This window comes from Hirundo rustica, chromosome 5, assembly GCF_015227805.2.
Source record: "Hirundo rustica isolate bHirRus1 chromosome 5, bHirRus1.pri.v3, whole genome shotgun sequence".
In the NCBI taxonomy this organism is placed as follows: Eukaryota; Metazoa; Chordata; class Aves; order Passeriformes; family Hirundinidae; genus Hirundo; species Hirundo rustica.
In genome coordinates, this window is record NC_053454.1 from 26,156,100 (window position 1) to 26,183,688 (window position 27,589).

Sequence of the window (27,589 nt, forward strand, 5' to 3'; positions counted from 1 at the left end):
CCGCTGACAGGGACGCAGCCCCCGCCGAGCCGGGCGGCGCCGGGGGCGATGTTTCCTCTCTGGAAGGCCGTTCTCTCGGAGAGTCTCTTGGGTAGGTGGCGGCGGTGCCGCCCCGCGGGGCTGGGGGCGAGGGCCCGCGGTGAAGGGCGCCGGGGGGCTCAGCCGGGACCGGCCGTAGCGGGGCAGCCCCGCAGGGTGTACGTGCGGGCGTGTCGCCGATGGACGGCTCCCCTCTGGAAGCAGTAAATACTGCTCACGTCTGAGCGCTCTTCTTCGGGTTCTTCTTTTCCTCTTGTGCTGGAATGCTTTTCGTCTCTCGGATCAGCCTAGAATTTATTGCTGCTCCCGGCCGAGTGTTTGTGCAGGTGTTGCAGAGCCGGAGCTGTGCTGTCCTGCTGAAGGCAGGGCCCCAGGGTGGTCGCCGGCCCCAGCACTCGCGGTATCGTCCGCTCGGTGCATCTCCTGCAAAGCATGGGTACTCACGGCGCGCTGCTGCTGTGTCTAGATAAGGCGTCTGTCTCCAGGGGACAACAGCACACCGATTTTCTAGAATAATTCCTTTAGCCACCAGTCTGCCTTTGAGGAGCCCAGAGACTGTGGGTGGATTGCTTGTTTAGCCAGCCCTCTGAACACTAATCTTTTCCGAAGTTGAGCACTTCTCTGAGGTTCAAAGTAGGATCTGCTGTCTGAGTGGGGGAAGAGTTGTTTTATTCTTATCATTCTATTTCCTCAGAAAATGTGTTTGTTTAACCTGAAATAACAAACATTTCTTCACAGAAGGTGATTGTTGTTGCTTGAACTGCTTTCAAATACATTTGATAGTCTATATGCGAAAGTATAAAATGATTCTTTTTAAGTACTCTCCAGGAAATGTTGTTGTTGAAAATACATGATGGGGTTTTCTTTTTCTGGTTTGTTCTTGTTTTAGGTTACATTTCTTGGTCTCTTTACCATGCACTGCCACCAATGATCTACTACTTCCCACTTCAGACACTGGCACTCACAGGCATAGAAGTTTTTGCTGTTGCCTTCTTTTCCCCGATACTCTTGACAATTGGCCCGTTTTGGAGGCTGGCTAACAATGAGTATGTCCTGGCCTTTCTGAGGTTAATTATGGTTGGTAAGTATGCACTGCAGTGAGTTATAGATTCCGTTCTGGTATCAATGTGTAAGAACAAATATTCCAACTGGCCTTAAAATTCAGACGATTACAAAAAGAGAAAAGAATAAGAAGTTCTTGCTCTCCCCATACTCACATTTTGTTGGTTTCTTTTTTTTTCTCTCAAGCTTTTAGCTATAGTGAGAAAAATATAGTTTGCAGCCATTGTATTGCATAAATACAGAAAAATCTCATTTCACTTTTATTTCTAGGAGATTTTAATTTAGTAAGAGTGATACCCGATAGGAAAGATGTTTTCAGTATCACTCAAATACCAGCAGAGAAGATGTTTTTTGTATTGTGACAGTGGGTAGGGCTGAGACATTGCAGAACAGCTTGGGGCTATTATAAAAGTAGTCTTCTGTGAGTGAAACATTATTTTTTAGTTTCTGAGGCAGTTTTTTCTTCCAAGAATGTACTTTTTAAATTAAATCTATCTATCTACATGCTTGTAGAGGGGTTATAGGCTCATCCTAAATATGAAATAACACTTATATGGTCAGTTGCACAGGATGAAAATCTGATCTTGAGCTCAGGAAATAAATGCCCCATTTCCCATGCCACAGGCTCCTCCTTAAACCAAGACTTGCTGGGATTCCCACTTTGGTCTTCAGCTAACTGGTGGAAATCTCAGCTCTTGTTGATTTTTTGAAAGTTTTTGGGGGAAGGTCTGGCGGTTACAGCCATGTTCAGGAGCAAGTTATTGAAGAAGTTTGCCACACTAGACGAACTCTGGGGAGACAAGGGTCTCCATCCCGTGTTGAGGTGAAAATGCTGTTGCTGAGTGATGTGTTTCAGAAGCAGCAGATCCTAGCTCCTCATTTGTCAATATAAGATAGACAGATAATCACTTTCCTTATAGTTTTCCTTTTATATTGTTACAAGACACAGTAAGATTATCTTATTTGCTTTCCCTGTATAGTTTTTTTTTAAAAAGAATTCTTGTTCTGTATCTCTAGAAAAATACTAGAAATGAGCACAGTTTGTTGGTGTCATTGATTTTCATGAATAATCTTAGCATGTTCCTTTCTTTTCCTACTCTTCCCATTATAGCCATCCTAATACTTTCCTTGTTGTTTTGTAATAAGCTTCTCTGTGAGCAGAATCTTCAGCTTCTTGCAGCAGTGCCCGGTGTATTGCTTTCTGCAAGATCTTCTAGTTTAGAAACTAGGAGTCAGTGTAAACATTTAAAATAGCACCTTACCTTCCTTCACATGCGACAGTAACACAAAATTTGCCATGTTTATTTAAGATTAGTCCTTCAGATCACCTTGCTGTGTTTACTAGTTCGCTTTACCAAAGGTGATGGAAATCACTTAAAGGTGTGTAATTTTTGTTCTGCTATATACAGAGCAGTGACAGGCCTATGATGATCTTCTATGTTAGTTCGGTCCCATCACACTGTGCTGTTGATTCTCCTGTTTCTCAGTTCTTCCTACTTTTTTCCTCCTTCATACTGAGACAATTTTATTCATTCTCTTTTGATCTTTTTTACTTCTCAAAAAGGCCATGGCCTTCCTCTGGGACTTGTTGAATGTCAGGCAGCGCAATCTACCCCATGCATGCTCCACCCCATTCTACTCAGTCTTCAATTTCAGTGAAAAAATAAGAAAATTCTACATGCTTAGCTAACACCAGAATATTTATGGGGATTTTTTTTTTTTTTAAATTCTGTTTCTTTCTGCCTTTTCAGGAAGCATTATTTTCCCTGCAACTTCTAATTTCTATATCCTTTCCTACTACTTGATTTTGTGTTCTGTTCAAAACAAATAACAACAAAGCACCCTGTGGTAATGTCTATTTGCGTCTGTGTCTTCAGACAACATACATTAAATTTGGGTATTTGGATAGATATATTTAAGGCTTGGGTGTACTTGCCTAGCAACAAAAGGTGTGTCTGCTCTAACTTGGCAAACCCATACTACCTTTAATCAGGGTAGTGCATATGATGAAATATTTGAAGAGGCAGGTTTACGGATTGCCAGCACAATTTAGTGACAGAAATCTGTGTGTACTGTACATAAAACCTCTGTTGAAATCCATGCAAGTACCGCTTCACCGCACATTGATCTTGTTTATTGTCTAGGCTCTAAGCTTTGCATTTTTCACTCTGAGCAGAATGAGCAGGTAAACTGTTGGAGGATTCCTAGCACGTGTTGCCAGAATCTGCAGCTCCATTTCTGACATTACTTGCTTAACATCTCTTCAAGTTTGACTCATACTCACATAGCAAATGGCTGGAATCATAACAGTGTTGCTGCTTCTCCTGCTGTTTGTCGTTGGTCCCGGACCAGACTTTGCCACACCGACTGAAGTGATGAGAATATATGTGGTCCATAGTCACTTGAATTGGAAACCTGTTCGCAGAGTTTAAAACTGCTGGTAATGTGGGGTCACTATGCCTGGGAAATGGCAAAGATGTGTGCATGAGCTCTCTTTCAGAGGCTGGGAAAATGGTAGTTTTTAGTAATAAAGCTGTGAAGGGTGGTAGTAACCATTTCTGAGACCAGATACTGAACCAGAGAAAGCCTTGTTCACTCCTACTGAGGCAGTTGATTAGTAATCCCTGTGCTATGTGTGCTGACTGCACCTGTCTAATAACGAGTGTGGCTTTTACCATAGTACTCACTTTTATAAGTGCGCTGAGGCAAAAGCCATATCCTTTTTAGAAAGGAGCAGTCACACTACATAAAACTTTATGGCTTTTGAGTTATCTAAGTGCATGTGATTATTAAAGAAATGTGACGGATGAAAACTCTCTAACAGTTTAAAGTTAGAAAGCGCATGTTTATTACGGTGCTGGACAGCATGTGGGATAGCTCCCAAATACACACTGTGATTTACAGGTGAGCACAGAGTCCTTTTATTTACAAAAGCATTGAATACCCAAAACACAAATGCATATTCATAACCCTGGTACATCCCATTCCAGGCTTCAAATGGTAATTAGCTCAAAAGATATTAAGCATGTGTAGTTTGTTCTTTGAAATGGGTCGGTGCTCCTTTTCATGGGGACGGGTCCCCAAAATGAGGAAGTAAAGAATTCTTCCTCATTCTGACCTTTCTACCTGTTCAATGCAAATGTGATAAATGAACCCTTGGTAGGACTCCTATTTCCTGTCTTTGTGACCGTTCAATGGGTTTCTGGGCAGAGGAGACCTACAATTGTCTTATGTTCCTAAAAGATATTTATCAGTTTCTGTATTCTTCGTTATAAACACAGCTAACCAAACATAAAGCTGACAAGTAATCAGTTATTCTAATATGGAAGAGTGATCCCAAACTAAGTTTCTCTTAGTTAATTACTAACTTTTAATTTCAGCAAAGCCTACTTATCTACTTTAGTTAATTTCAGCAAAGCTTATCTCTAACTAAAATATTAACTCCTCTAAAATCCTTAATTCTCTAAAGTTTATGTCTCACATGGTTGAGGAATATCTGTATGTTTAGATATCTTATCCATATACCCTCTCTATGGAATCAATCACCATAAGTACTTAAATAAAGGTAATCACATGGGTCGTTGGATAATTGCTTCATATAATTTTTTTCCTTGAAATTTATGGCTGCTATGAAGTCATGTATACCCAGTTTCTATGTATACCTACACTTCTTTGGTTTGTTTAAAAATGTGTGGTGTCATGTGTTCTCAGATAAATGGTATAGCCATTCGAATTACAGACAACAGGAAATTACAGGAAATCCTTTTTATCCGGGGTCTATTGATCATTAAAGTAACCTCTGTGTGTGTATTTGTTTGCAGGAAGCTTAGCATCATACCATGCACCAAATGCTTCAATTAGACTGCTCATCTTGGCTGCTGGTGTTTCTTCTTCATTGCTAGCTCAAACAGTAACGTGGTGGTCAGGAAACAGTTTACAAAGGTATTTTCTTATACTGATGGAATTTAACTGATATTTCTTCATATTAAAAGCTGATTTCTTATTTTTTTTATCCCCCAAATGCCTCACTGCTTCAAAACCTGATTCTTACAGGTTCATCAGGATATGGGGCTTCATGCTAGGCAAGATAATGCTCCTTGTTCTTCGTATCCTGTACACATCACTTAATCCAGTCTGGAGCTCACAAACTGCCAATACTCTCATACTGACAATTGGTTTTGTAGCAGCAGTGGAGCGAATTCATTCAGGTATGCATATTACAGCAAAGATGGTGGTTATAAAAAGAGCCTAAGGTTATAAAAATAGCCTAGCTATGTGTCACTGGGTTTTGATTCTTTGATTTTTTTTTTTCCCCAGCAGTCTGGTTTTAGACCTGCTGCATGAGCATTGCAGGCTTTAGAAGTCATGGGGTACTTCTATCTGCCCACAATATGGCACAACTGGTGTCACAATTCATACAAGCTGTAGTAAGTTGGTGCTGGAACTGCATCTTTTTCCTTATTGCAGTGGCAACAATATGACAGTAAGACAAATGAAGGCATAAGATAGACCAATAAAACCAGAATGGATTATTGTCTTTCCAGCATGAAGCATCTGTGTTGTTTTTGTTGTTATGTTAATTCAGTTTACACTTTGAGTTTCTCTGCCAGTGCATATCTTATAACAGAGAAGGGGAGACAGGACAAAGTTGGGGAACAGCTGATATATGGAAATAAACAGAAAGATTTGGAGGAATGGACAAATTGTCTGGGTTAAGCTTTGCCCAAGTTCTTGGAGTGTTTGCACAGAGTACACAGCAGTGGGGGTTGGCATAGGCTAAACTGGGCAGGTAGAATTGCCAAGGAAGACAGCAAGGTTGGATTAGTTAGTTAAGGCAGCTCATGTTTGATCCACAGAATCTCCTTCCTTCTCAGTATAACCTTAATGAATTAATTGAAAGATAAAACCTTATCTATGTGTAAGTGGGTATAAATTAGCATCATGCATATTGTCTGTAAGCTTGCATTACATGATCTAAATTAATCTTGAGCTTTCATCAGAATTTGGAAGGGGAATCTGCTGCAGGAGATTAGTAAGGGAATCTGTCTTGTTTGTGGGTGACAAAATGATATGTCTATGCAATTAAAGGTGCTGCTTTCTCCTCAGATGAGAGAGGTTCTAAAGCGCATGGAAAAAAAAGGAGAAGGAAGACAGTTTATTTCTGGCTTATTTGAAAGTGTCGGGTTTTATTCTTATCAGAGTTTAGAGTTTCAGAGAACACAAGCCTCTGAATGAATTCTAGTAAATTTTCAGATGATTTTCAAAGGAAATTTAAATATTTAAATTCCAGTATTATGGAAAATATTCAGATGGGCCGGTTGGCATTTTTGAACACTTACGGTGTGTGTAATTTCTTGACAGACCTAGGGTTGTTAGTAAAGATTTTTAAATTGTTTTTGTATTATCAATTTCTGATAACACAATCCTAATCAGATAAATTACCTTTTGCATGTAATTTATTCTAGTAAATTTGTGATTTTGGCTATTTCTTTTTCTCAGTAACTTTTGCTAATAGGATTTGACAGTTTGCTTAGCTGTATTTCTATTCTTATTCCAGGTGGAGAAAAGAGGAAACAAGAAACAAACAAAACTGGTAATGTGGTTAGAGAGACTGCTTCCCATCCTCATTGGTTTTTATCAGGGATTGCTTTTGGCAGCCTCATGTTCCTCACTCTGTGGATCTTCGGGGAGGTTTCATTAATTTCTAGGTGGGCAGTAAGTGGACATCCCCATACAGGTCCAGATCCTAATCCATATGGGTAAGTGCATTATTATTATTATTATTATTATTACAAAATTGTAATCAAAATCCAGTGCTGTAGTGGGTGACAAATTAAAACTCAACCTGATGATGGTATAAGAATTTAGAGAGAAAAATGGGTACAAGGTACTTCACACAGAGGATTCATTCTTCCTTTGAGATGTCTCTGAGCATTGTGTCCAGACCTTAAAATTTTCTGATACAGAATTATTTTTATGTCAGCACTAAAGTCTTGGTTTGACACATTTCAAACAATTTTTAGATTAGGACTAAGGTTCAAGGACTTATGAATGCAGTGCATCTATAATATGCAGTAAATTAGTCTAGTGGTTGGCTAGATCATCTCAGTGAGGAGATGATCAGAGACACATGCACAAAGTATAAGTAAACTAAACTGTGTGCAATATTAAAAGATTTACTGCAGTAGAAGTTTTGATTAGTAAGAATGCATTCTTAATGCTGTGTGTGGCTCATTCAGGTTCCAAAATCTAGAAAGAGACCAAATTAGTTATTCTGAGTCAACCATATATGATGGCAGGTGACAGAGTTTAGAATTTGAAATTGGTATAAAAAAGAGCTCCCCAAGACTGAGAGCAGTGTTAGATACTATAGGATTCCTTATTTGACATGGAGAAAATACTTCTGTTTGGGGTGTCTTCCCTCTCCTTTTCTCTGAGTTGTTTTTGCCTTTTGTACCAAGATTTCAGTGGACTCTTTTTGCTGCTGAACACAGCTCACTTATACATTACGATAAATTGCCATTATTTTAAACTGGATGTTTTTTTCCATCCAATAAAGGGAAGAAAATGTAGCCAGGTGTGAGCAAAACTTAGCTTTGTTTAAAGTAAAAGAATTATGATATATTGCTAAGAACTCTCATCTGTATACCTTGAAATTTCTTTTCAATATCAGGTGTTTTTAAAATCACATTAGTGTGTGTTTTCTTTTTCCTTACTGTTGTATCAGAGGTACAGTTCTGTTGGGCCTTGCTCATGGACTGATGCTTTCATTTTGGAGCTGGTCTTCCATCATCAGTTTTGCCTTGTTTATCATAGGTAAGTGCAAAACCTGAGCAGAATTTTTGTCTGTTACCTTATTCCCTTTACTCAAGGCCTCTGACTTGATGCCACATCTCAGAAAAGTGTGTCTAAGCAAAGCCGCACTTTTCTCTGCCACTAACTGTGGTACACATATGTCTGATCAGTTGACTAAGGGTTACAGGAGAAATCTCCAGGCCACTGTAGAGCAGTGTTATTGTCTTCAGAAGCTCTGTTAAGGTTCTGTTCCCTTGAGCAGCACCTCGGTTTTGGCTGTCTGCATTGTTTAACAGTTGGACTTTATGATCTTAGAGGTCTATTCCAACCTTAGTGATTCTATCATAAGGCCACATCTAGAGTTATGGGGTTGACACAAGACTCTCAATTCCACTGGAGGCAAAATAATTTGAAATTTAACAAGCAGTCTACCTTGAGAAAAGCTTGCCTCCCGTCTCTTTATTTGCCAGGTTCTGCAGGCAGTAAAATAGCATGAACAGGCAGGTTTTAGTGTTAAGAAAGGTGTGTGCAGAATGTAAGCATGAACCTTTGATTTTTGTTGTACACACATTGCTCATTTAAAACAAGCACAGAAAGGTTCTTTAGTTGATTCAAGCATTGTATTCTAAAATGTTCAGAACCTTGATGTGTAAGAGTTAAATATTAAAAGTGTTTCTCTACATTTGCTTTCATGGTGTGACAGTAAATATTCATACCTACAATAATGTTTTAAAATGAAGTTACAGAGAGGTTCTGTGGTTGGTGATGTTCTGTTTAGGGTCAAATCCCCAAATCAAAGATAGCATAGTAAGTCAAGGATTTTGCAGTTAGTAAAATATTAATAGTTGCTTCCTTGCCCATCCTATAGTTATCTGCAGGGAAACATCAGGAAAAGGTATGTTTTCTCTTCATATTAATCTATTCGATTTCTTCTGTATTATGGTAAAAGAGGTTCATAACTGACAGACCTGTTACTCTCTTAAGAACTGCATCATTCCTCTGTTGTGCTGAAGAGCACTGTAAGAAAAACGGTTCAGTTATGGCTCTTAATGATGTTTCTCTGCTCTCTTTTTTCTGTACTGTTTCCAGCTGAATGGGCAATGTTTAAAAGAATGAGATAGTGGGAAAAATAAAATACTGTCTTTGGCTACTGTGAATAACTGTCCTTCTAGTGATGCAGTTTTCATGGCTGGAAAGCACAATTATTTTTCCCAGACTTTATTTTTTTGCTAGCCAGAGTATGAAAATGAATGCGGTGCATAATATACCTGACTGAGACTTACTCTATCCTTTTCTATCCCTTCACAGGTTTGGCATCTTCAGCTGGTCTCCTTTATTTACATACCTGGAGTGCTGCTGTTGCAGGCAACATTCTTGGTATCTTTACCATGTGTGTGTGGCCTCAACTAGCTGGACGCTTTGTCAGCTGTTTGCATCCTGGGAAAGCCATGAGTACAGCCATGTTTGCTTATGTTCTTGAATTATTCTTCTGTGTCTGGTGTACAGCTTATAAATTTGTACCTGGAGGAGTTTACATTCGAGAAAGTTCCCATCTTCTTCTAGGTACATTTGTGATAAGGAACAAATAAAAATAAGCTTGTTTTAGCCTCAGGCAGACATGTGAAATGTATCTAGTGTACAAAGAGTCTTTTCAAATGCTCAGTTACTGTTTACTTACTGTGGTAAGAGTTTCAGTGCAAAAATTAATGAGACAAGCAAAAAATAATCTACTTGTTTCTTTACTGTTAGAAATAGTCTAAAATGTGGACAGAAAATGGAATTCAGTTAAGGCAAAATGACAAAGTGGAAAAATGTCTGATAACTAAGTACGCTGTGGAGGAAGAGATCTGTTAATCAGTCAGCCTTAAAATATGGCTGTAATCCAGGGTGTGAATGAACAAATATGTTGCCTACCTAAGGCAGCAGTGCCTCAGGTAACAGGGTAGCTACAGGGACTGTAATGTAATTCAGTGCATTATTTAGCCCTGCTCTGCAGAGCAAAGTGCAGCATCCTGCTAATCTAGCTGGTCTACATTGGAGACCTGAGCTGCTTTCTCATGTGGTTCTACCTTATGTTTTGTGGACACGTTCTGGGGGAATTCAGATGAGCCTGAAGCGTCAGAAATACGTGAACAGGACAGGCAGAAAATAAATTGTCAAGTATTTGCAAATAAGGAAGAACTGAGTTGAGCAAATATAAAGGCTTTGGCAGAATGATTGCTTGATGAGGGTGGAGAGGTAGAAAGGAAACCAACCCTTCCTGGTTTTGTCTCCAGAAATATTTTCGCAATAGGTACTAACAGGTTTCAATGGCATATTTCACTAACTATACTTACACAATGTCAAACGTTGTCTTGGGCTAATTGTGTGGGACATTTTTTTTTAAATGTGACACATTAGCCTGTATTTTATTTGGAAAGGATTAATGAATGTTGTGCTCAACTTGTTTCCAAAGGTTTCAGATTTCATAAATGTCTTGGCAGCCACTCTGTATCACTCCAGTTTGTTACTCTCTATGTGTGTTTCTTAAATTACGGCGTTCACATGAGGGATTTGAGTTCACTGTGTTTTGAGAATTTCATTCCATTATCAAATTTTTTTTTTTTGAAAGCACTCTGAGGAGTCTTTAGAAACAGTTATCTTAGCTAATTAAATTTAATTTTTTTAAGTTATATGAAGAAAGCATGTGGTAGAGAAATGTCAAAAGCTTTCTTGAGTAATGCTTTCACAAAAGAAATACTTTTATTCAAAATTTCTCTCTTTTACTTGCCTTGAAATACACATTTGTGATTAATTCACCTGGCATGATCACTGGGTAGTAACAGAGACTGCCCTAATTTTCTCTTTGGTAAAGAAAACTGTAAATGGAACACAACTGATGGCACTAAATGAGTTTAAATTCCGTCTGAGAATCCAGTTTCTATCTTTTGATGCCAACCCATTATCAAAAATTATACCATGGGACTTTGTATTTGTTGCTATGCTTTTACCCTTACAGCTTGGCTTTCTGGCAAACTGCTTGTTTTCTTCTGGCTTCTTCCAGGTGCAAGAGCTATTTCTTGCTTTCTTCTCCTATTCAATATCCCGCCTTTCTCTTGCTGCAGTTTGGGTAGGGAACTGCACCAGGAAAAGTGACAATGAAAGTAAGATCATTATATTCAAAACTTCTATGCTGCTTCATTGTGATGTGATATAATGCTGAGGGGTCAGATTCCTGATCTTCATTAACTTTAATGGCTGTGAGTCAGTCACCCTTTGAGAAAGGTTTTGTGTGTGCCCCTTCATTGTGCACGCTCAATGTGCGGTGTCCTGGTTTGCAAACTTTCACTACAACTAATGTACCAAGTAAGGGAAATAAAAAAAAATACTGAGTAATAGTTAACTATTACTCTGGAGTAACCTATGGCTTCTACAATTAATTAACTATTGCCATAAAGATATCAAGGGCATATATCTTCTCCAGCAGAGCTCTTATCCAGTTCATTATCCTCCCATGCTTTCTTTGAAAGTAATTGGATTCTTTATCTCATTATGGATTGGAAAAGACTTTGTACTATTAGTCTGAGCTACTTATTGAAAAGATATCATCCCCATGCATTGCAAAAGTTAGAGTGCTGAAGTTGCTTACTAGCTTTAAAAATGTATCTGTAGATGTGTTTAGTTTTCTGTTCATAAAAAGCAGAACTATTTCTGTTCTGTTTCCACTGGCTCTGGAATTCCAGAATACAAGTTGCTGCTGTGTTAAATTGACCTTTCAACCTGCTGCAGTCTGCTTATGCTGCTTTATAACAAAGTGTTGAGCAATTGATTTTGTAGTTTCTGTATGAAAAATGTGTTACTTGTATCTTGGTGACAGAGCAGATAATTGTCAAAGATAATAGATATGTGAAATCATCAATGTGGTTTTTTCATCAAGCTGTTATTTTAAGGTTCCGTAACGTGTAGGTATAACTCACTTGTTCTTGTCCTTGTTAATTTCAGTAAAGTTTGAAAACAGTGGGCCCAGCTGGGAGTTGTAGCCATCAGTAGGGCCTGGAAGGATTTTAGCCTGATTTATCTGCCACGTGTTAGCCTCTTTGACATAATACCCTGGAACTGTACTGCAAATCAGTCTTTACTTGAGAGTACTGTCAGTAAATCACATAGTTCCTGCATTGCTTCATTCGGTATAGCATTTAACTGCATTTTGCTTTGAATCATCTTTGTTGTTGGAACCATAAGGCTGTTGTGTTGTGACACCACAGCTAACAGTTTATAAAAGAGGTGTTTGTGAGCAATGCTTATTGTGTTAAAGGTCTATGAAAAAACGAATTAATTATATTTTTACAGGTTTTATAATGTTATGTATTGGGGTAGACTTTCTAACAGGACCCAAGAAAGACCTTAGCTCTGTCTTTGAAGTGAAAAGCAATCAAAAACCATTCTTCAAAAGGAGTAAAAACTACATTAAACTATGTAAGTATAATTTTAGCTCTTTTCTCCATGACTCTAGGAATACTGTCTGAGGGGAAAAAAATAACACTGTGGAGTATTCGCTCTGATGTTTTAGAAATTTTTTTTTGGTACTAGTTTTAGACACAGACTGGTAGTTGGTATTTCCCTGGTTCCAGGTTTATGATGACATATACTACTGGAGGAGCTGACTCACTGTGATTATGACTGACAGAGGCTATTCCTAATGGAATGTGTTAAACAGAGACAAGAAACTGGGCGAAAACCAAAATGTGAAAATGGATTCAGCATCATTTATCTTTAATTTTAGTGGTTGAGGAGGAGGAGGCCTCCTGGATCTTGGGATTTACACTGTGTGTACAGAAACTATGAATGATTTCCCAGCCATTCGAATTTTGAGGCGGTTTAGTGTGACGGTGTCACCACCAGGGCTCTGTGAGCTGCCCGGCAGTGTGGGGGCCCTTGGCTGGCCCAGAGCTGCTGTACAATAATGTGACACTTTCCTGCAGGGCCTGCTGGGTCTGGCATCGCAGCACAAGGCTTGGGCCTGGCTGTGTGTTCAGACCAGCCTTGTCCTCGGGAAACCATTGTCATCTGCTGCCGGTCAACTATGCCCGGGGATCCCAGATTCTCAGATTATATGGGTGGGGTCTGCTTTTTGCCTTAGGTTTTGAAGAGAAATGAAAATCAAATGTTTGAGGTTTTATCTCTTCTTGGCCTTTAAACTGTAAAAATATTTTCAACTATTTTTCTACAATCAGTAGGGTCCCTGATTTGTTTTCATTGTCAGCTTACTGTTTCTAAAGAAAAAACGTGTGTAAATAGCATGAAGTTTGGTAGAAGAACAAAATGCTAGGCGTGAGGGCATGGTAACCCTACAGAGGTCAGGATGCTGAAGATTCCAATTCCTGCGTCTTTTCTTCTGTCACTTTGGATCAAATCGCGTGCCGTTTGTGTACATTTTGCTGCATTTGGAAAAAGGAGGCAGTAGTGCTTCAGAGTTTTTCAGGGCTGTTTCTGGAATCTTTATGGAGGTCTTTACCCACTATACTCAGGGGCCAGGAGGATATGGCCTGTGAGCGTTTGTGCGTCAGAGACAATATGAGCACCATTTCAAGTGGTTTGAATATTACTGCTAAGAAACATTTCACAAAAGTGAATTAATGTTTCAAAATACTGCCTGCCACAAAGCACAGCCCTCGCTCAGCTGATCTTATAATGTTGCAACAGTACCTCTTACACTTCCTCATCATGCCCAGACTGGTACTGTTTCTCAGCTTCCACTCTAAGAACCTTTGTGTCTTATAGATATGAAATTGTTTGACATATGCTAATATAAGTAGCATGTCCTTCTTTCTGACATCTTCTCTTATAAAATATATTTAAATTTTACACAAAACCGTTCCAGAAAACTTCCATTAAAATAATTTCATATCTTTTTAAATGCATGAAAGAAAAAACTGGAGTTACTGAAATCATTGTAGATAGCATATGCTATCTACAGCACTGTGTAAATGAAATAACTGCAGAGGGCTTCGATCAGCAAATTACATTGTGCTGAACGGTGAGAGCTCTTAAGTGCACACGGTGGTTATTTGTAATGCTACAGGAGCAATTAGAAAGCTCTGAATATGCTTTCTATGAAGCTGCACTGTCTTTCCAGAGTATGTCAAAGAAATGACCACTCTAAGTCTGGCAGGAGTCACATCTTTCTGACATCTAAAGGCTTGCAAAGGAAATTAAATTTTATTCTACAATTCTATTAATACAAGAGAAAAATTGTGTACTACAAATGCATAATTGCACACAGAGAGGAAAACAAGTGTTTACACGACGCTCTTACTCATGTCCTATAATGAATTCTTCAGCAGGTGTAATTTCTACATAACTGTTCCAAGGAGTTTTGGTACATTTTATATGCTTGGCACATTGTGTTTTGGAGAGTGTATTTGCACAAACATACATATTCTGCATGCATAGATACTGCCTTGATCTGGTGTTGTCACTTAAACAGACACATTTCTCATTCTGTGAAGAGCACACCTTAGAATAACATTGTCCTGTTTAACAGCAATAATAACATTATTTTTTTCTTGAATTAAAAACATTTTTTCTGTGTTTTTCTATTTCAAGTATTGTGGCTGTTTGTTGGTGTCGGCTTGCTTGGATTGGGTTTACGTTATAAAACTTACCAGAAGAAGTTGGGCCAAGGGGTGAGTAGGGTGTTTGTGAGAATGATGACTTTCAAATATACAGTAAAATATGTGTGTGATAGCTTAGGTGTGTTAATTGTTGCTGAAGAAATCTTTGTAACTAAATATTCAGAAAAACTAATGCATAAATGAAGATGCAAAAATTGAATTTATAAATTCATGTCAAATTGAAATGTCTGGGTCTTTGGGGATTTATAGTGATGCTGTGAAGGAAAAAATATTTTGAAAATTTGAGAGATTCTTGTCTCATATGCTCAATTTGAACATTACTTTTATAAATCAGTTTATTTGAACTATATTCAAACTGGACAATGCTGTTAGCAGCCTGATCTCATGTAAGGGGAGTCTGAACAGATAATTTCCTGAAGTTTCTTCCAGGTGAAGTAAGTTTATGGTTCTATATTATATCATAACTCTGCATTGAAGCTCTCTGAAAAGTTGGTTGACATAGATTAGACTTAGACTAGGTATGGAAATTGGATAAAAAAATTGAAGATTCCAGTTTTCTATCTTGCAAGAAAATAGGTATTGCAAAGGTAATAAATAACAAGCACTCTTGGAGTTCAGTATTACATTCACAAATGCACACAGATTTATATGGTTGGCCTTCTTTTTTCAATTAATTCAGGTTTGTAGTACCTTATTGTGTGGCAAAAAGTGGTCAACGTACTAAGTTCCTCTTCGTAAGATGAAAAAATGCATTGTCTCTTACTTCTTCATTTTTTTACTGTTACTTGTACATATTCATTTTAATATGATGACTTTTATTCCCTTGTTAATAGCAGATTTAGTATTTTTTAATTCTGAGAGATTTATTAGGAAAATGTTGTTTAAAACATCTCTTCTTGTGTGTCTTTTATGGTACCATGTGTCTGGTGTTGTTTACTACGAAGCTATAATATGTAAAATTCAAATTTTATTTTACTTTTTTTCATTTCTTTTTTGAGGTTCCAAAAAGAGATTTCTCTGCTATGATCTGGCCATTTAGATTTGGATATGACAATGAAGGATGGTCTAATTTGGAAGGATCAGCTAATTTGCTTAATCAGACAGGTAACTCTTTTTTTTTTTCCTGCTTCATTTATATTTGGGAGGATTCATCTGAAGAGACAGAAGTGAAAACACCTGCTGGGTAACTGAGGCCATTTTTGCATTAACACAAGAACCTGTGTTTAGTGGTTTTCTCTTCAATTTGTGAACTGTTCCAATACAACCACTTCAGTCAAAAATCCATTTGCAGAGGTGATAATTTGTTGAATATGTTTTAAAGAGGCTTCTAGTCAGAGGAAACATTTTATTTCATATTTTGATTTTTCTTCTCATATTGTTGATGAGCTGTCTATAGATAAATTCTTTGCATAAAGGAAATAATATCTTTTTAGATAAAATACAATGATATTTTCCAAGGTAAATAAACTTTTAGATAAAATACAATGTTTTATCACTTCTATGGGATTTTTACATGTGAAGCGTTACATAATTCCTACAGGGTGTGAAATTCAAATGCCCTAAACAAAGAATACAGAGAAGAATCAGACAAGTCTATTTCCATCACTGAACCAGAGCAATGTATTCAAGGAGAGTAGCTATTGTAGATTGGTTGTCATGATTTTACTGTAAAGAAGAGGGTCTAAACTGTTGCCCTTGAGCAGGATTTTGGTTGGAAAATTAGCTATAGGAAATGAAGAATTTGGACTCAAGATGAGTGCTGTTGCAGAGGGCATTGAAAGGAATTGGCCAGTAGTGCTTGTAGATGTTACTTTTTTCCTGCAATATCCATGAGATAGGTTAGAGAGGGGACTGACAGTTTAAGATCTAAAGCAGTTCAGGGAATTAGGAAATGTCCATGCTGCCATTCCAGCATTTGTTCTCCAGTCCACCACAGGATTTTCCTTAGCAGCTCAGGCTTTACAGACCCCAGCAATGAAGAGGCACTGACAGGTGCTCCTCTGCAAGTCTTGATTTTGTGGCAGAGATACACAAGGAGTTAGTGAAGAATGAAGAGACTGATTTTAGCCTCCTTCACTCCATTGTCCCATGACCAAAGGTTCAGAGAGCTTGGCTGTATTGGATGTCTGGTGATAGGAGAAAACAACCAGGACATATAATGAATTGAAATTTGGAGCATTCTTCTACATATGTGATTCCATAGTTCAAGTCTGGGTGGTTATTTAATCTTTGCATATTTACTTACGAATTTTAATGAATGAATTCATTTCTGGTACCTATAGTTTAAATTAATGAATGTTAGAAAAAGCGATTACCTGGTTAAGTCCATTGGCATTTCTTTAGGGTAATAAAATATCACTTCTAAAAAAGACAATTGGTAAGTCAAAAAGGCAGCAAATTCCAAAATATAAATTAATAAATCATAATTTCTAATAGGTGGAGATGGTATTCTGGAGTTTTATGTTATATGTACATAGTTATATAAAATACTACATAAACATTGTCAAAAAATGCATTCAGAGTTTGGCTAGAAATTCCTACAAGAAGAGTTCCTGATTTTGAGAGCCACAGAGAAAAGGGTGGCTATCTGCTTTGGGGCAGGGCTTGTCTTCAAAGGTGTCATGGTGTACATTCCTTGGGCTCACCTCTCTGTTGAAATAGTGAAGATGCAACATGTAATGGCTCTCGTGACTGGAATTTCTGTCTGTCCACGAGGGATCCAACATCAGCCCTTCTTAATGGTTTCAGTTACTGTTTCTGTGATCAGCATGCATGCTAATGATGTAGAAGGAAAAACCTGGGAATCCACTTAAGAGCTCTGAGCTCCCATTTTCCTTGCTGACAAGGCTTTACATTGCTGCATGTGATATTTCAAAAGTAAAGAATCTTCTGTGGAAGAAGAATGCTGGGTGGTCATAATTCCTTATAGAAGAGCTGTGGATGAAATGGTGACTCAATTTGCTTTCCTGTGTAGGAGAACACTCTAAGAGGGATATAATGGCAGCAACAAGGGAGTGCTTGGAGCACTTGTGGCTGTAGCTATACTGACCTGCTGCTCAAGCTGTCTGAATGGTTCAGCCATCCTGTGGGCAGCTTGCAGACCCCCACCTTCCTTCAGGCATGGGCAGGTGTTTCTTAGATGCCAGTTCCTCAAGGGACTGCATAGTTCTTCCTCTGTTCTGCACTTAAAATATAGAGGAACCCATCATGTTCCCCTGGCAAAACTACGCCTCTGCATGTAAACAGGGAGGGACCACAGTGCCAAGAGAAAGTGAAGTGGCTGCAGGTGGTCAGCAATTCACTGGAGCTGCAAATCCTTCTGTTACCATGCCTTGGGGCTGAGGCAAGGATGCTCTGGGTAGAATAATTATTTTGGCAACAGCATCCAGCTGTGTCTTGCACAGGACCCTTTGAAGCACAATAGGATTTGGGAGATGAAGGGAAGTTCAGGTGGGCTATGCAGTGTTTGTTCATCAAATTCAAAGCAGTAGACTTGCTACTGTGCTGTTAAGTTGTGTGTGCACAGTATCTCTAATGCTTTTGAGATGGCACAAGGTCTGCGCAGGCCAGCCGTATTCTGCAGTCTCGTGTATCTCTGGTTATGCACCAGGGTTCAGCTATGGCAAGCAGACACTAGGTGCATCTTCATCAGAGTTTATGCGGCCTGCAGAAGCCAAAAGTTTGGACATGACTTTGTTGCCAAAATCAATTTGCCTTGACTGACCCCTGAAGGGCTTGTGTCCATCCCTTTGCAATCAAAAGGGAAATAATGACATTATGTAGTTATTTATAAGTCCCATTTATAGGTAAAAGTTATAATTTATATATAATTTATATAAAATATTTTCTTTTTTTCCCTCCCATCTTAGAAGCAGATTTTATCACTATTATAGAGAGTGATGCCTCTAAACCATTCATTGGAAACCATGATCCAACAATGTGGCTAGGAGAAAGACTGGGATTTTATACAGATTTTGGTCCAAGCACAAGAGATCACACTTGGGGGTGAGTCATCTTTCCATGCACAGTTACAGTAAATAGATGTAAATATATTGCCCAATACAAACTGCACTAATACAGAAGCAAAGAACAGTTGAAATAGTAATGACTGTAATCACTTGTTGAAGCTTGTCTTTTAGGAACAGGCTTTGATTCATTGGCATCACCGTGCAATGTGGATGGAGTTTTCTCACTGCTAAACATGATCAGATTGTGGTGCCTGTCCCTGTAAACTACTTCAGTTTTGGTGATGCTGAGAATGGCATCCTGCCCTTTAATGTAGAGATTTGGAAGTTTAGCATTTTGAGTACTGTATCTGATGCCCTTTCCACAATATTTTGTTTTGGGCTATGGGAATTTTATATTTTAGACTTAAAAACGTGATAGCAGTTGGAAAATGTAGTGCATCAGGAGGTATGAAAAATTTTGAGTCTATTAAATCTAGCTTGGGCTGTATAATGGGAAATGGGAATACAAAGGTGCATATCTGTTTGACCAGATATTTTGTGTCTAATTTTACCTTAATGCTTGATCACCTACCAGTTGCATATCTTTAAATATCTTTGTCCTCTGGAAAAATACTGGCATATAACGTGGCTTTTTTTTTCAGAGGGATATACACATCTCTGTGGCAGACGGAACTTCCTACTGATGTTGCAATGGCTATTTAATTTTTGCCATATGTGAGGGGCATTTAGTAACTTGCTTCTTCCAGACCTTGTCTATTTGAGTCAAAATGGGGCAGAGAAGTCATTCTCTGAGATTTTATTAATGAAATGCATTGAAAAACCTGATGCAAAATGTCCAAACAGAAGCTGAAAAAAGAGAAATCTCCCATTTTAAAGATGTATTTCTACTTACTTCTAGTTTTAATGAAATACTTTTTAATTTCTAGTAGTATAAAATTCTGTTTTGTCTGAAATACATATCATGAAAAGCTCAGTGAAATAATTCATATTTATGGAATTATATTTCTTAGTGTAGGAATTGATAATATTTTTTTAGACATGTAGTTAAGCAGTATTTTAGAGGAAAACTTTCTATATTCAGAAAAATCCACTAGAGATGGTTTATATTCTGGTAGTATAGTTTTTTTCAGTAACTGTTTGTCTTCTGCTCACACTTTTGGCTTAATTCACTTAGATATTTGTGATGCTTGTGAATCACGAAGTGTAACTTTTTGCCTCTCCTCATGTAGGATTATGGCACTGTCTAGGTATCCAATTGTAACATCAACCCATCACCTCCTTCCATCACCAGAGGGAGAGATTGCACCTGCCATCTCCCTGACTGTCAACTTCACAGGGAAGCTGGTTGATTTTGTTGTTGCTCACTTCGGAAATGAAGAGTGTGTATTTTACTTATTTTTACATAGAGCGTACAGTCATGTAATGTAACTTGCAAACTTCTGGGATTTCTTTTGTACCCTTTTAAATATGCTGCTGTAATACTGGTTCTAGCAGGGCACATTGAAGAAATACTATGACAGTTTAAAATTGGTTAAACTACTGGTTTAAAATTTTGAAGCATTTTTTTAAATAGTGCAAATCCGTCATGCAAAACTCAGCTGAACCTGCCATCTGAATTACTAGAAATTTAAAGATACAGTTCTGCAAAGTCACAACAAATGATAGGGCTACAGGTGCATCTCAGTGCAGGATAGCATTCTTTTGACTTTTTGCATGTGGAATAGATGTATTGTATTCCACAATGAGTGCAGATAGCTACAATTACAGATAGATAGCGTCAATGGAAAAATGTTATTTTTTAAAAAAGTAACAAATCTAAAACCTCCAAGAAAGGACAGCGTTGAAACAGCAGCAAAAATATACATCAGCGTCCTTCTGAGAGTATGCAAGTGGAAGTCTGATCTCTGAATTCAGAAAAGCAATATTATACCAATAAATCAAATAAGTGATGGAAAAGAATAAGGTATATATGTCAGTTCTTGAAAACAATGTTTTGATTACTTGTGTGTAATGAATATTAATAAGAGCTGGTTTTGCAAATGCTCCATGTAGCTGTAATTTCTATTTGTTGGGATATCTAGTATGTTTGTGGCTATGTAGTAAGATTTGGAATTAAAAAAAATTGCTACAACTCATGAAGAGGCAAATTTATGGATAGGGTGCAGAATATTATTACACAAAGAAGCTGCTCAGAAACCCATAGGAATTTCTCTGTATCCCGTTTCCTTCCCCTGAGTAGAAACTGCACCAAACCTGCAAATTGTTTACAGATTTCCCATTTATTTAACAAATATAGTTGTCAGAAATCACTTCCCATTTTTAACTCTAGCATGGAATTTAATTCTGTGTCTCACACCAACAATTAGACTTGCCTGTCTGAGAAACTGTTTGTCAAAGTAGAAGAAAATATGTCTGTATTATCCCCTCACAAAAAAATGAGATAAAGATGAAGGAGAAAATATAAGGAGACACATGGGAAATGAGTGCAAATTAGATTGTTTTAGAGGAGAATGAATTTGTATCTAAATACAACACATAACTGCTCATTTTTAACATTTTTTCTTCTGCTGCTTAGGTTGACATAGACTATAGAATACTGGATAGCTAGGGTTGATTTAAATACAGTTTTTAAAATGTGGGACTATAATCATGCCTGTGTGTTACCTTGGTTTTTCTGAGTTTTTTATAGCCTTTTGAATTTTCATAAATGGAGTCAGATTTTTAGTTACTGCACGATATTAAGAGCAGTTTTCTAACTTTTCCCACATATGTAACATAAACAAATCCTTTGTTTTTCCTTCTCTGTCCTTTGTTTGCATATTTCTAACCTGAAAACAATTGTAACTGACGGCTGGTCTGGCAAGTTGGCTTGAGAGGTGAAAACTCTAAAAGCCAATCTTCTGCTAGACCCACAAATGTATAAAAAGTAAGAAATAAAACAAAGAGGCTCTCTCTCCGCGCTGTCTCAGCTTTGAGCTGGATCGGAGAAGGACCTCTACCCTGCGAAAATCTCTTGTCTCGTGTGACTGCTTTGTGTGTCTCAGTGACACCTGTGCCTTTAAAAGACCCAGTCTTCTGAAGAGTGCATTCTGGCAAGAACAGCTAGCTGACCAGGCAACTTCACATATACCTAGGTCAGACTTCTATTTAAGTGTTTGGGGTATTTTTCATCTCCTGTCTGTGTGCTCCTTCTCCCTAATACAGCTGCTTCTGTCAGAAGTGTCTCTATTTAGCAAGCATAGCTGCACTTAAATTGTTGTCTTCTTTTGGGTTTACAGGTGCAATGTTACTTAGTCCAGACTACCAAAACCTAGAAGACAACATGATTTACACAACTGTTTAAAGTCATAAACACGAAGAATCATAGAAAGAGAACTGCTTTTGCATTATTTCATGACAAATCCAAAGACAGGGAATGGGATCCAATGGAGTATTTTACCAGGCTCCTCTTACTCTATTGCTTTTGATCGTGTTGAAACTCTTGTGTAAATCTTGTTAAAGAGATGTGAAATACATGCCAAATGTAATTAAGTAATGCTAATGGGATGATGTAACTCTAGTAACATTTCATAAATTCTGGGACCGAGACTTTAAGACTTTATTTACCGTGGTCTATCCATAAACACATTTTTTTTTATCATGTAAGTTCTTTGTTATGCACATCATGCTATTACAGTTAAATTATAAGTGCAAGCAAAGACAAAGCCTTAGATAAACAAAGCACTAACATTCACATTTCCTAGTGATGGTAACAGTATTAAAAACAAAACAGTAACAGAAAATGTTGTTCCTGTAATGGATAGAAAGAAAATGTGGATTACATCTACCATGCCATGTTGCTTTTATCAAATGTAGTGATAATTTTGAATCGATGAGCTTTCTCTGAACTTTCATACTTTCTAATACTGAGCAACAAAAATGGTACCAGATTTATTTGTGGTTTACTATGTCATAGCACAAAGATTGTGAGCTAAAATGTATATGTCTTAAAGTCTTTTCCATTTCTTTCAGAGAGGACTTGGACAGAAAACTCCAAGCAATAGCTGTTTCAAACCTACTGAAGACTAGCTCTAAGCAAGTTGTATTTCTAGGATATATCACTTCAGCTCCTGGATCCAGAGACTATACTGAATTAATAAGAAATGGAAATGTGCAGGTGATATAAAAATACTGCATCTTTAGAGAAAATATATATTGGAAACACTCCGCTTAATATTTCAAATTGGTAACTTAAATATAGACAGAGAAGAAAACACGTGCCCATTTTCAAATACAATCTTTAGCTACCTCATGATATCTTGCAGAGAAGGTGGAGTCACACAGTGAAAGCAAAGAGGCAACGGCCAGCAGCTGCCCAAGGGAAATGTCAGATAGAGGAAATAAAACGTTGCAGGGTTGTCAAGGATTAGAACAGGGGCCTGGTGAAGTTGTGAAACCTTCATCCTTAGAAATATTCAAAATTTAGCTGCATAAGGCCCTGAGCAACCTATCTGAAGTGACTTTGACAAGGGTTAGGAGTAGGTGACCTCCACACATCTCTACTTCTGCAATTCTCTTGTTTTAAAAACAAGCTCTGTGTTAGGATATATCAAAAAGTTGTCTGATTTGTCCATGTCTAACAGTGAGCTTTTTTCTTTCTACCTTATTACAATGTTTTAGGCAAAATATTTTTCTTCACTGAGTTTACACATTGGTCCTGTTACTGATTTGAAGCCTACCCAGATGAACACTTACTGTATTTGTTTGACTTTTTTTCCCTTTTTCTTCTAGGATATTGACAGTACAGATCGGGACAGATGGTGTAGCTATATTATGTATCGTGGAGTAATTAGGTATGTTAAAGTGAATTGCTTATTTGCAGGTTTAAGTATCTTTATGGTTATCAGTTCTATAATCTTTTGCAAGTGATTGTGGAAGAGTCTTGCATCCCTAAACTACTACTATTATTATTATTATTATTATCATTGTATCAATCATAAAATTATGTGAAACATTGATCTTAGGATCACAAGAAGTGGTGTATCTCTGAATATAATTTGCAAAGACACTATTACAGGTTTCATCATTCTGTGTCAAAGCCTTCAGATCTACTCTCCTTTGGTACCATAAAACTACATTTTTCCAAAGCTCTGGCTTTACAACTTCATTCTAAAATGTGAAGGCTAAGACCTAATTTCTATGTGACACAGAAGATACAAAATTTGAACTATGATTTAGGGTTTGTTGAAGCAAAATGCTAATTTAATCCAGACAATCTTTATGCTGGATTTAGTGGAAACTTGAACTGTGTAAGCCAATATTGAAGCACAGGACCTATGCACTCCATATCTTTTAATACCAAATTGCTTTTAACTCATTATCTTGGTGATGTTTTTACCAGAATGGAATTCAGCTTATTCTGAATGAACTATGCAAATTCGGCAGTGTTCACAAGTCATAAACGTGTTAGCTGTCTTAACAGTATTGAGTAAAAAAGAAAAAAAGACAACTATAAAAACTCAACTGAAACTCTATTTGCAACCTGAATTTTTCTCATTATTCATTCAATTGATGCTTGAGTTTCTTTCCTGAATATTGAAATCTTTTCAGTGATAATTTGGTGAACTTATACCAGCATTCATATTCTAAAGCTGTAACTTTTAAAAAAGGTTTTTAGACATAGAACTTACTTTTAACTGTCAAACACTTATGGTTTTTCAGTTTTTATGCTTGTGGTATGGTGTTATGATCCTGTTTATGGAGCACTTTCAGTTTTTTGAAGGTGAGATTCACAGAAATGGAAAATTGTGTTGATAAGTTAAAGTGTAACTCTCGGGGGAAAAAAAAAGATATATTCATTAAGAATGTGGTGAAATTGTCTTGAGTTATTTTTTCAAATGAACTCTTCTCATATTTGATAGGCTGGGTTATGCCCGTATATCTCATGCTGGTTTAAGTGATTCTGAAGTCCAGATGGCCAAATTTAGAATCCCAGATCACGTGGACAGCTATGTTGACAATGACAGAATTGTCACTGATCCCAGTCAAGTTCCTGAGGACATCCATTTCAATCCCAGGTCAGTGTGTCTCATAGGCAATGAAGGGGATGATGCACCTGGTATCTTGTAAAAGAGAAGTCTAGGAAGAAAATTCTTTCTAAAGTGAGAGGCACTGATCAGTACCCAACTGAGCAGAAGAATAGGAGTCAAGGACTTCTGATTTGTAATTCCATTTTTTCAATTGATTTGGCATGTACCTTGGGAATATCAGTTTATTGTATCACAGCATGAACTGCAAGTAATGCTCATTTCACCCAGGCAATTTTTGAGATTGTTTGATAGGTATATTTGCCAAGTGGTGTGGTGACTCATTTGATAGATGGTGTTTCTCAGCACTCCAGAGACTGGGCTCTTAACATACTATTATTTAGAATATCAAATATACAATATATACATTAAATACTTTTTGCATATGCATTTTAAAACATACTATATAATTGGAGCAAAAATTAAAGAGAATACCTGAGGTATATGAGGGAAAAAAAGGACTAGGTTTAATGTAAAAGAGTTATTTATTTCTAAATTGCTGTCATTTTCCCACTGATATTGCATAAGGAAGAGATATATGGAGAAATATATTTAGTCTAGTATTAGTATCAGTGAAAGAGTCATGAAGTCTGTGATATATGTTGCCACAGAGATAATTCCCAGTAAGGGCATGTTTACTACTCCAAACTTTCTGAACACTTTCTGATATACATCTAACAGTTGAGCTTATTCACTTTTTATGTACCACTCAGCCACCGGCTTCCTCTCTAAGCAGGAGTTTGCCCAGACTTTTCCACATAATGGAACTTGCCTACAGTTAGCATTTACGTTCAGATTTTTCTCAGTTGACTTCTGCACAGAATCTTGTCCTAATTTCTTTTGTCTGCCTAAAATCAGAAAATGTTTACCCTACTGGAATAGATTTAGCTTTTTTCTGATTAACTCTACTTCTTTAGAAATACAATGGCACTGCTCTTAAATATTACTTAGCACCAATATTTTGAACAAGTACTCCATTTTACTTTTGCAAGTCTGTCTACCATAATAGTCAATTGTCAAAAGTTTCATATTTAAATTTGGCATGAAAAATTACAATTTTCACCGTAATTTTCAAAAGCAAGATGTACAATATTAATAACAGAGTTGACTGTCTTGATACTATGGGTGTTTAAATTGTATCTCCACTGAAATCAGGACTAAAAACTTAGCTTAGAATTTAAGTAGATAAATGCAATACTCAGCTTTTTCAGCTGGAGTTCCAAATATAGACTGCCTATAGCATCAGTGGAATCAATGTAATTGTCTCCACTCTACTCAAAGACCTTTAGTAGGAGAGGGTACATAGAACCTGACTTACATTTAATAGAGTTGGGGCTTGTTTCTGAAATAAATTGCCTAGAACATTCAGAAGTAGGGTAGTAATTGTATGATTTAACTGCATGGGTTAAATAACGTTATAATAATATTGCTCTGTTGAATATTTTTTCTTAGGTTTGGATCTTATAAAGATGGACATAATTATATGCCTATTCATCACTTTCATATGAGCACTCCTAAATATTTTAAACGGACAAATTAGAGCAAGAAAATAAAAATTGAGACCAACAAGAAAGGTTTGTTGCTTGAAACTGAATTGGCAGCCAAAAAGACTACACTGTTTAAGGATGAGCAACTCGCATGCTGCACAACACTGTGAATGTCTATGTAATAACTGGTGACTTTCCTCTTTAATGAGCTGCTATCGCTGTGAGGGAGGGAAGACGCATGAATTCTGGTAAACTGGTATCTACCCTGGGCAGATACCTGCTTTGTATGCAACAAAGCAAGGGGGGGAACTTGCTTTGGCAGCAACTTCTTCAGCTTTTGTGGAGGTATCATATATCATGAAGTTTCAGAGTGCTATTGCTGCTACTGCAATAAAAAGCTTGGCCTTAGGTTTTTCAAAGTAGGAATGGAACTAGTGTATTTTTTAATTGGGAGATATGCAGTAAGTATGTGTTTGCACATTTTTGACTCATTTACATCTGCTGCTATTCTACATTTTATTCTTATATGAGTTTTACAACAATTTGCAGATAATTTATGTTCATAATACTGCAGAAAAAGAGGTTACTTTTATAGACTTTATTAACTGGACATTAGTCACTTCAATGCTTTGAATAATGATAGTTATGAGACACCTACATGAACACACTGATGAAGAATTAAAAACAATCATGCTCAACATAACACGGTTTCTGAGAAGAGAGAAAAGTTGGTTGTAACTTTTATTTTAAAGGAACTGTAATAAAGGGAAAAAAACCCCCAAACCCAACAACTTTGTTTCTTTGCTACACTTCACTAGGACTAAATAGAGCTGTTAACTTTTTTGACCTAGGCAGTGAATTCTGTTATGCAATGCACATGTGACACAATGTAAAATGTATCTTCTTAGGGTCTCTGGCAATGTCAAAGAAAAATATTTACCTCCTGATCTAGATCCTTCAGTGCAGAGCTTCCCTTTAACAATGAGGACATCTTCAGTGTTGTCCAAAAGGTGTTTCCTGCTTGTGAAAAACATGTTAGATAATCTAAGTGATGCATTCTGTTTGGAAACCACATTTGTGATGCTGATATTTAATACTATGTGTCTTTCCAGTAATATCTAAGCATACCATAACTGAAAGGAATAGGATATGTTGCAGGAAAGAGGGTTGATTTTTTTTTTTTCTCTAATTCTTCACCTCATACTTTTAAGAACAGCTTGAGTGTACTCAATTTTATTGTTTCTCTGTGTAAGCAAATACAGGATGCATTTTTACCCAGGGTTTCTTGTTCTATGGAGTCAGGTAATTGCTGCCAGCACCACACTTGTTGCTTTATTCTGGTCACCTATCATTTTGCTCTCTTGTTTTCAGAGCTGTGTTTCTGAGAGTGAAACTGATCGCTGGTCTTTGTGGACAGAGGATATCTGAAAGGCATTTAAAAGTCTCAGTGGTTATGTATTCATCATCTCAGATGTAACTGACAATTCACCAGCCATTGTTGAACTAATTTCTCACCTATGGGTGCTTTGTGTGTCTTTATAAGCCCTCTGAACTTGTTC

General features: G+C 37.3%; 1 protein-coding gene across 1 annotated transcript; it reads left to right on the plus strand.

Moving 5' to 3' along the window:
* CWH43 (cell wall biogenesis 43 C-terminal homolog) lies at positions 1–26,449 on the plus strand. Its single transcript, XM_040064930.1, has 16 exons — positions 1–91; positions 929–1,120; positions 4,923–5,043; positions 5,155–5,309; positions 6,659–6,860; positions 7,829–7,917; positions 9,205–9,459; positions 12,226–12,351; positions 14,482–14,561; positions 15,509–15,614; positions 18,380–18,515; positions 19,708–19,857; positions 22,490–22,634; positions 23,249–23,310; positions 24,379–24,534; positions 25,996–26,449. The coding sequence occupies exons 1-16, from the start codon at positions 49–51 to the stop codon at positions 26,081–26,083; spliced, it is 2,106 nt and encodes a 701-aa protein (XP_039920864.1). The 5' UTR covers positions 1–48; the 3' UTR covers positions 26,084–26,449.
* Positions 26,450–27,589: the final 1,140 nt, after the last annotated feature.

Excerpts from the sequence above, each read along its gene's own strand:
- CWH43 (XM_040064930.1), top strand. The coding sequence starts at position 49 with ATGTTTCCTCTCTGGAAGGCCGTTCTCTCGGAGAGTCTCTTGG. Across the intron at positions 6,861-7,828 it reads CCAGATCCTAATCCATATGG|AGGTACAGTTCTGTTGGGCC; the intron begins GTAAGTGCATTA and ends CTGTTGTATCAG. Across the intron at positions 14,562-15,508 it reads AGAAGAAGTTGGGCCAAGGG|GTTCCAAAAAGAGATTTCTC; the intron begins GTGAGTAGGGTG and ends TTCTTTTTTGAG.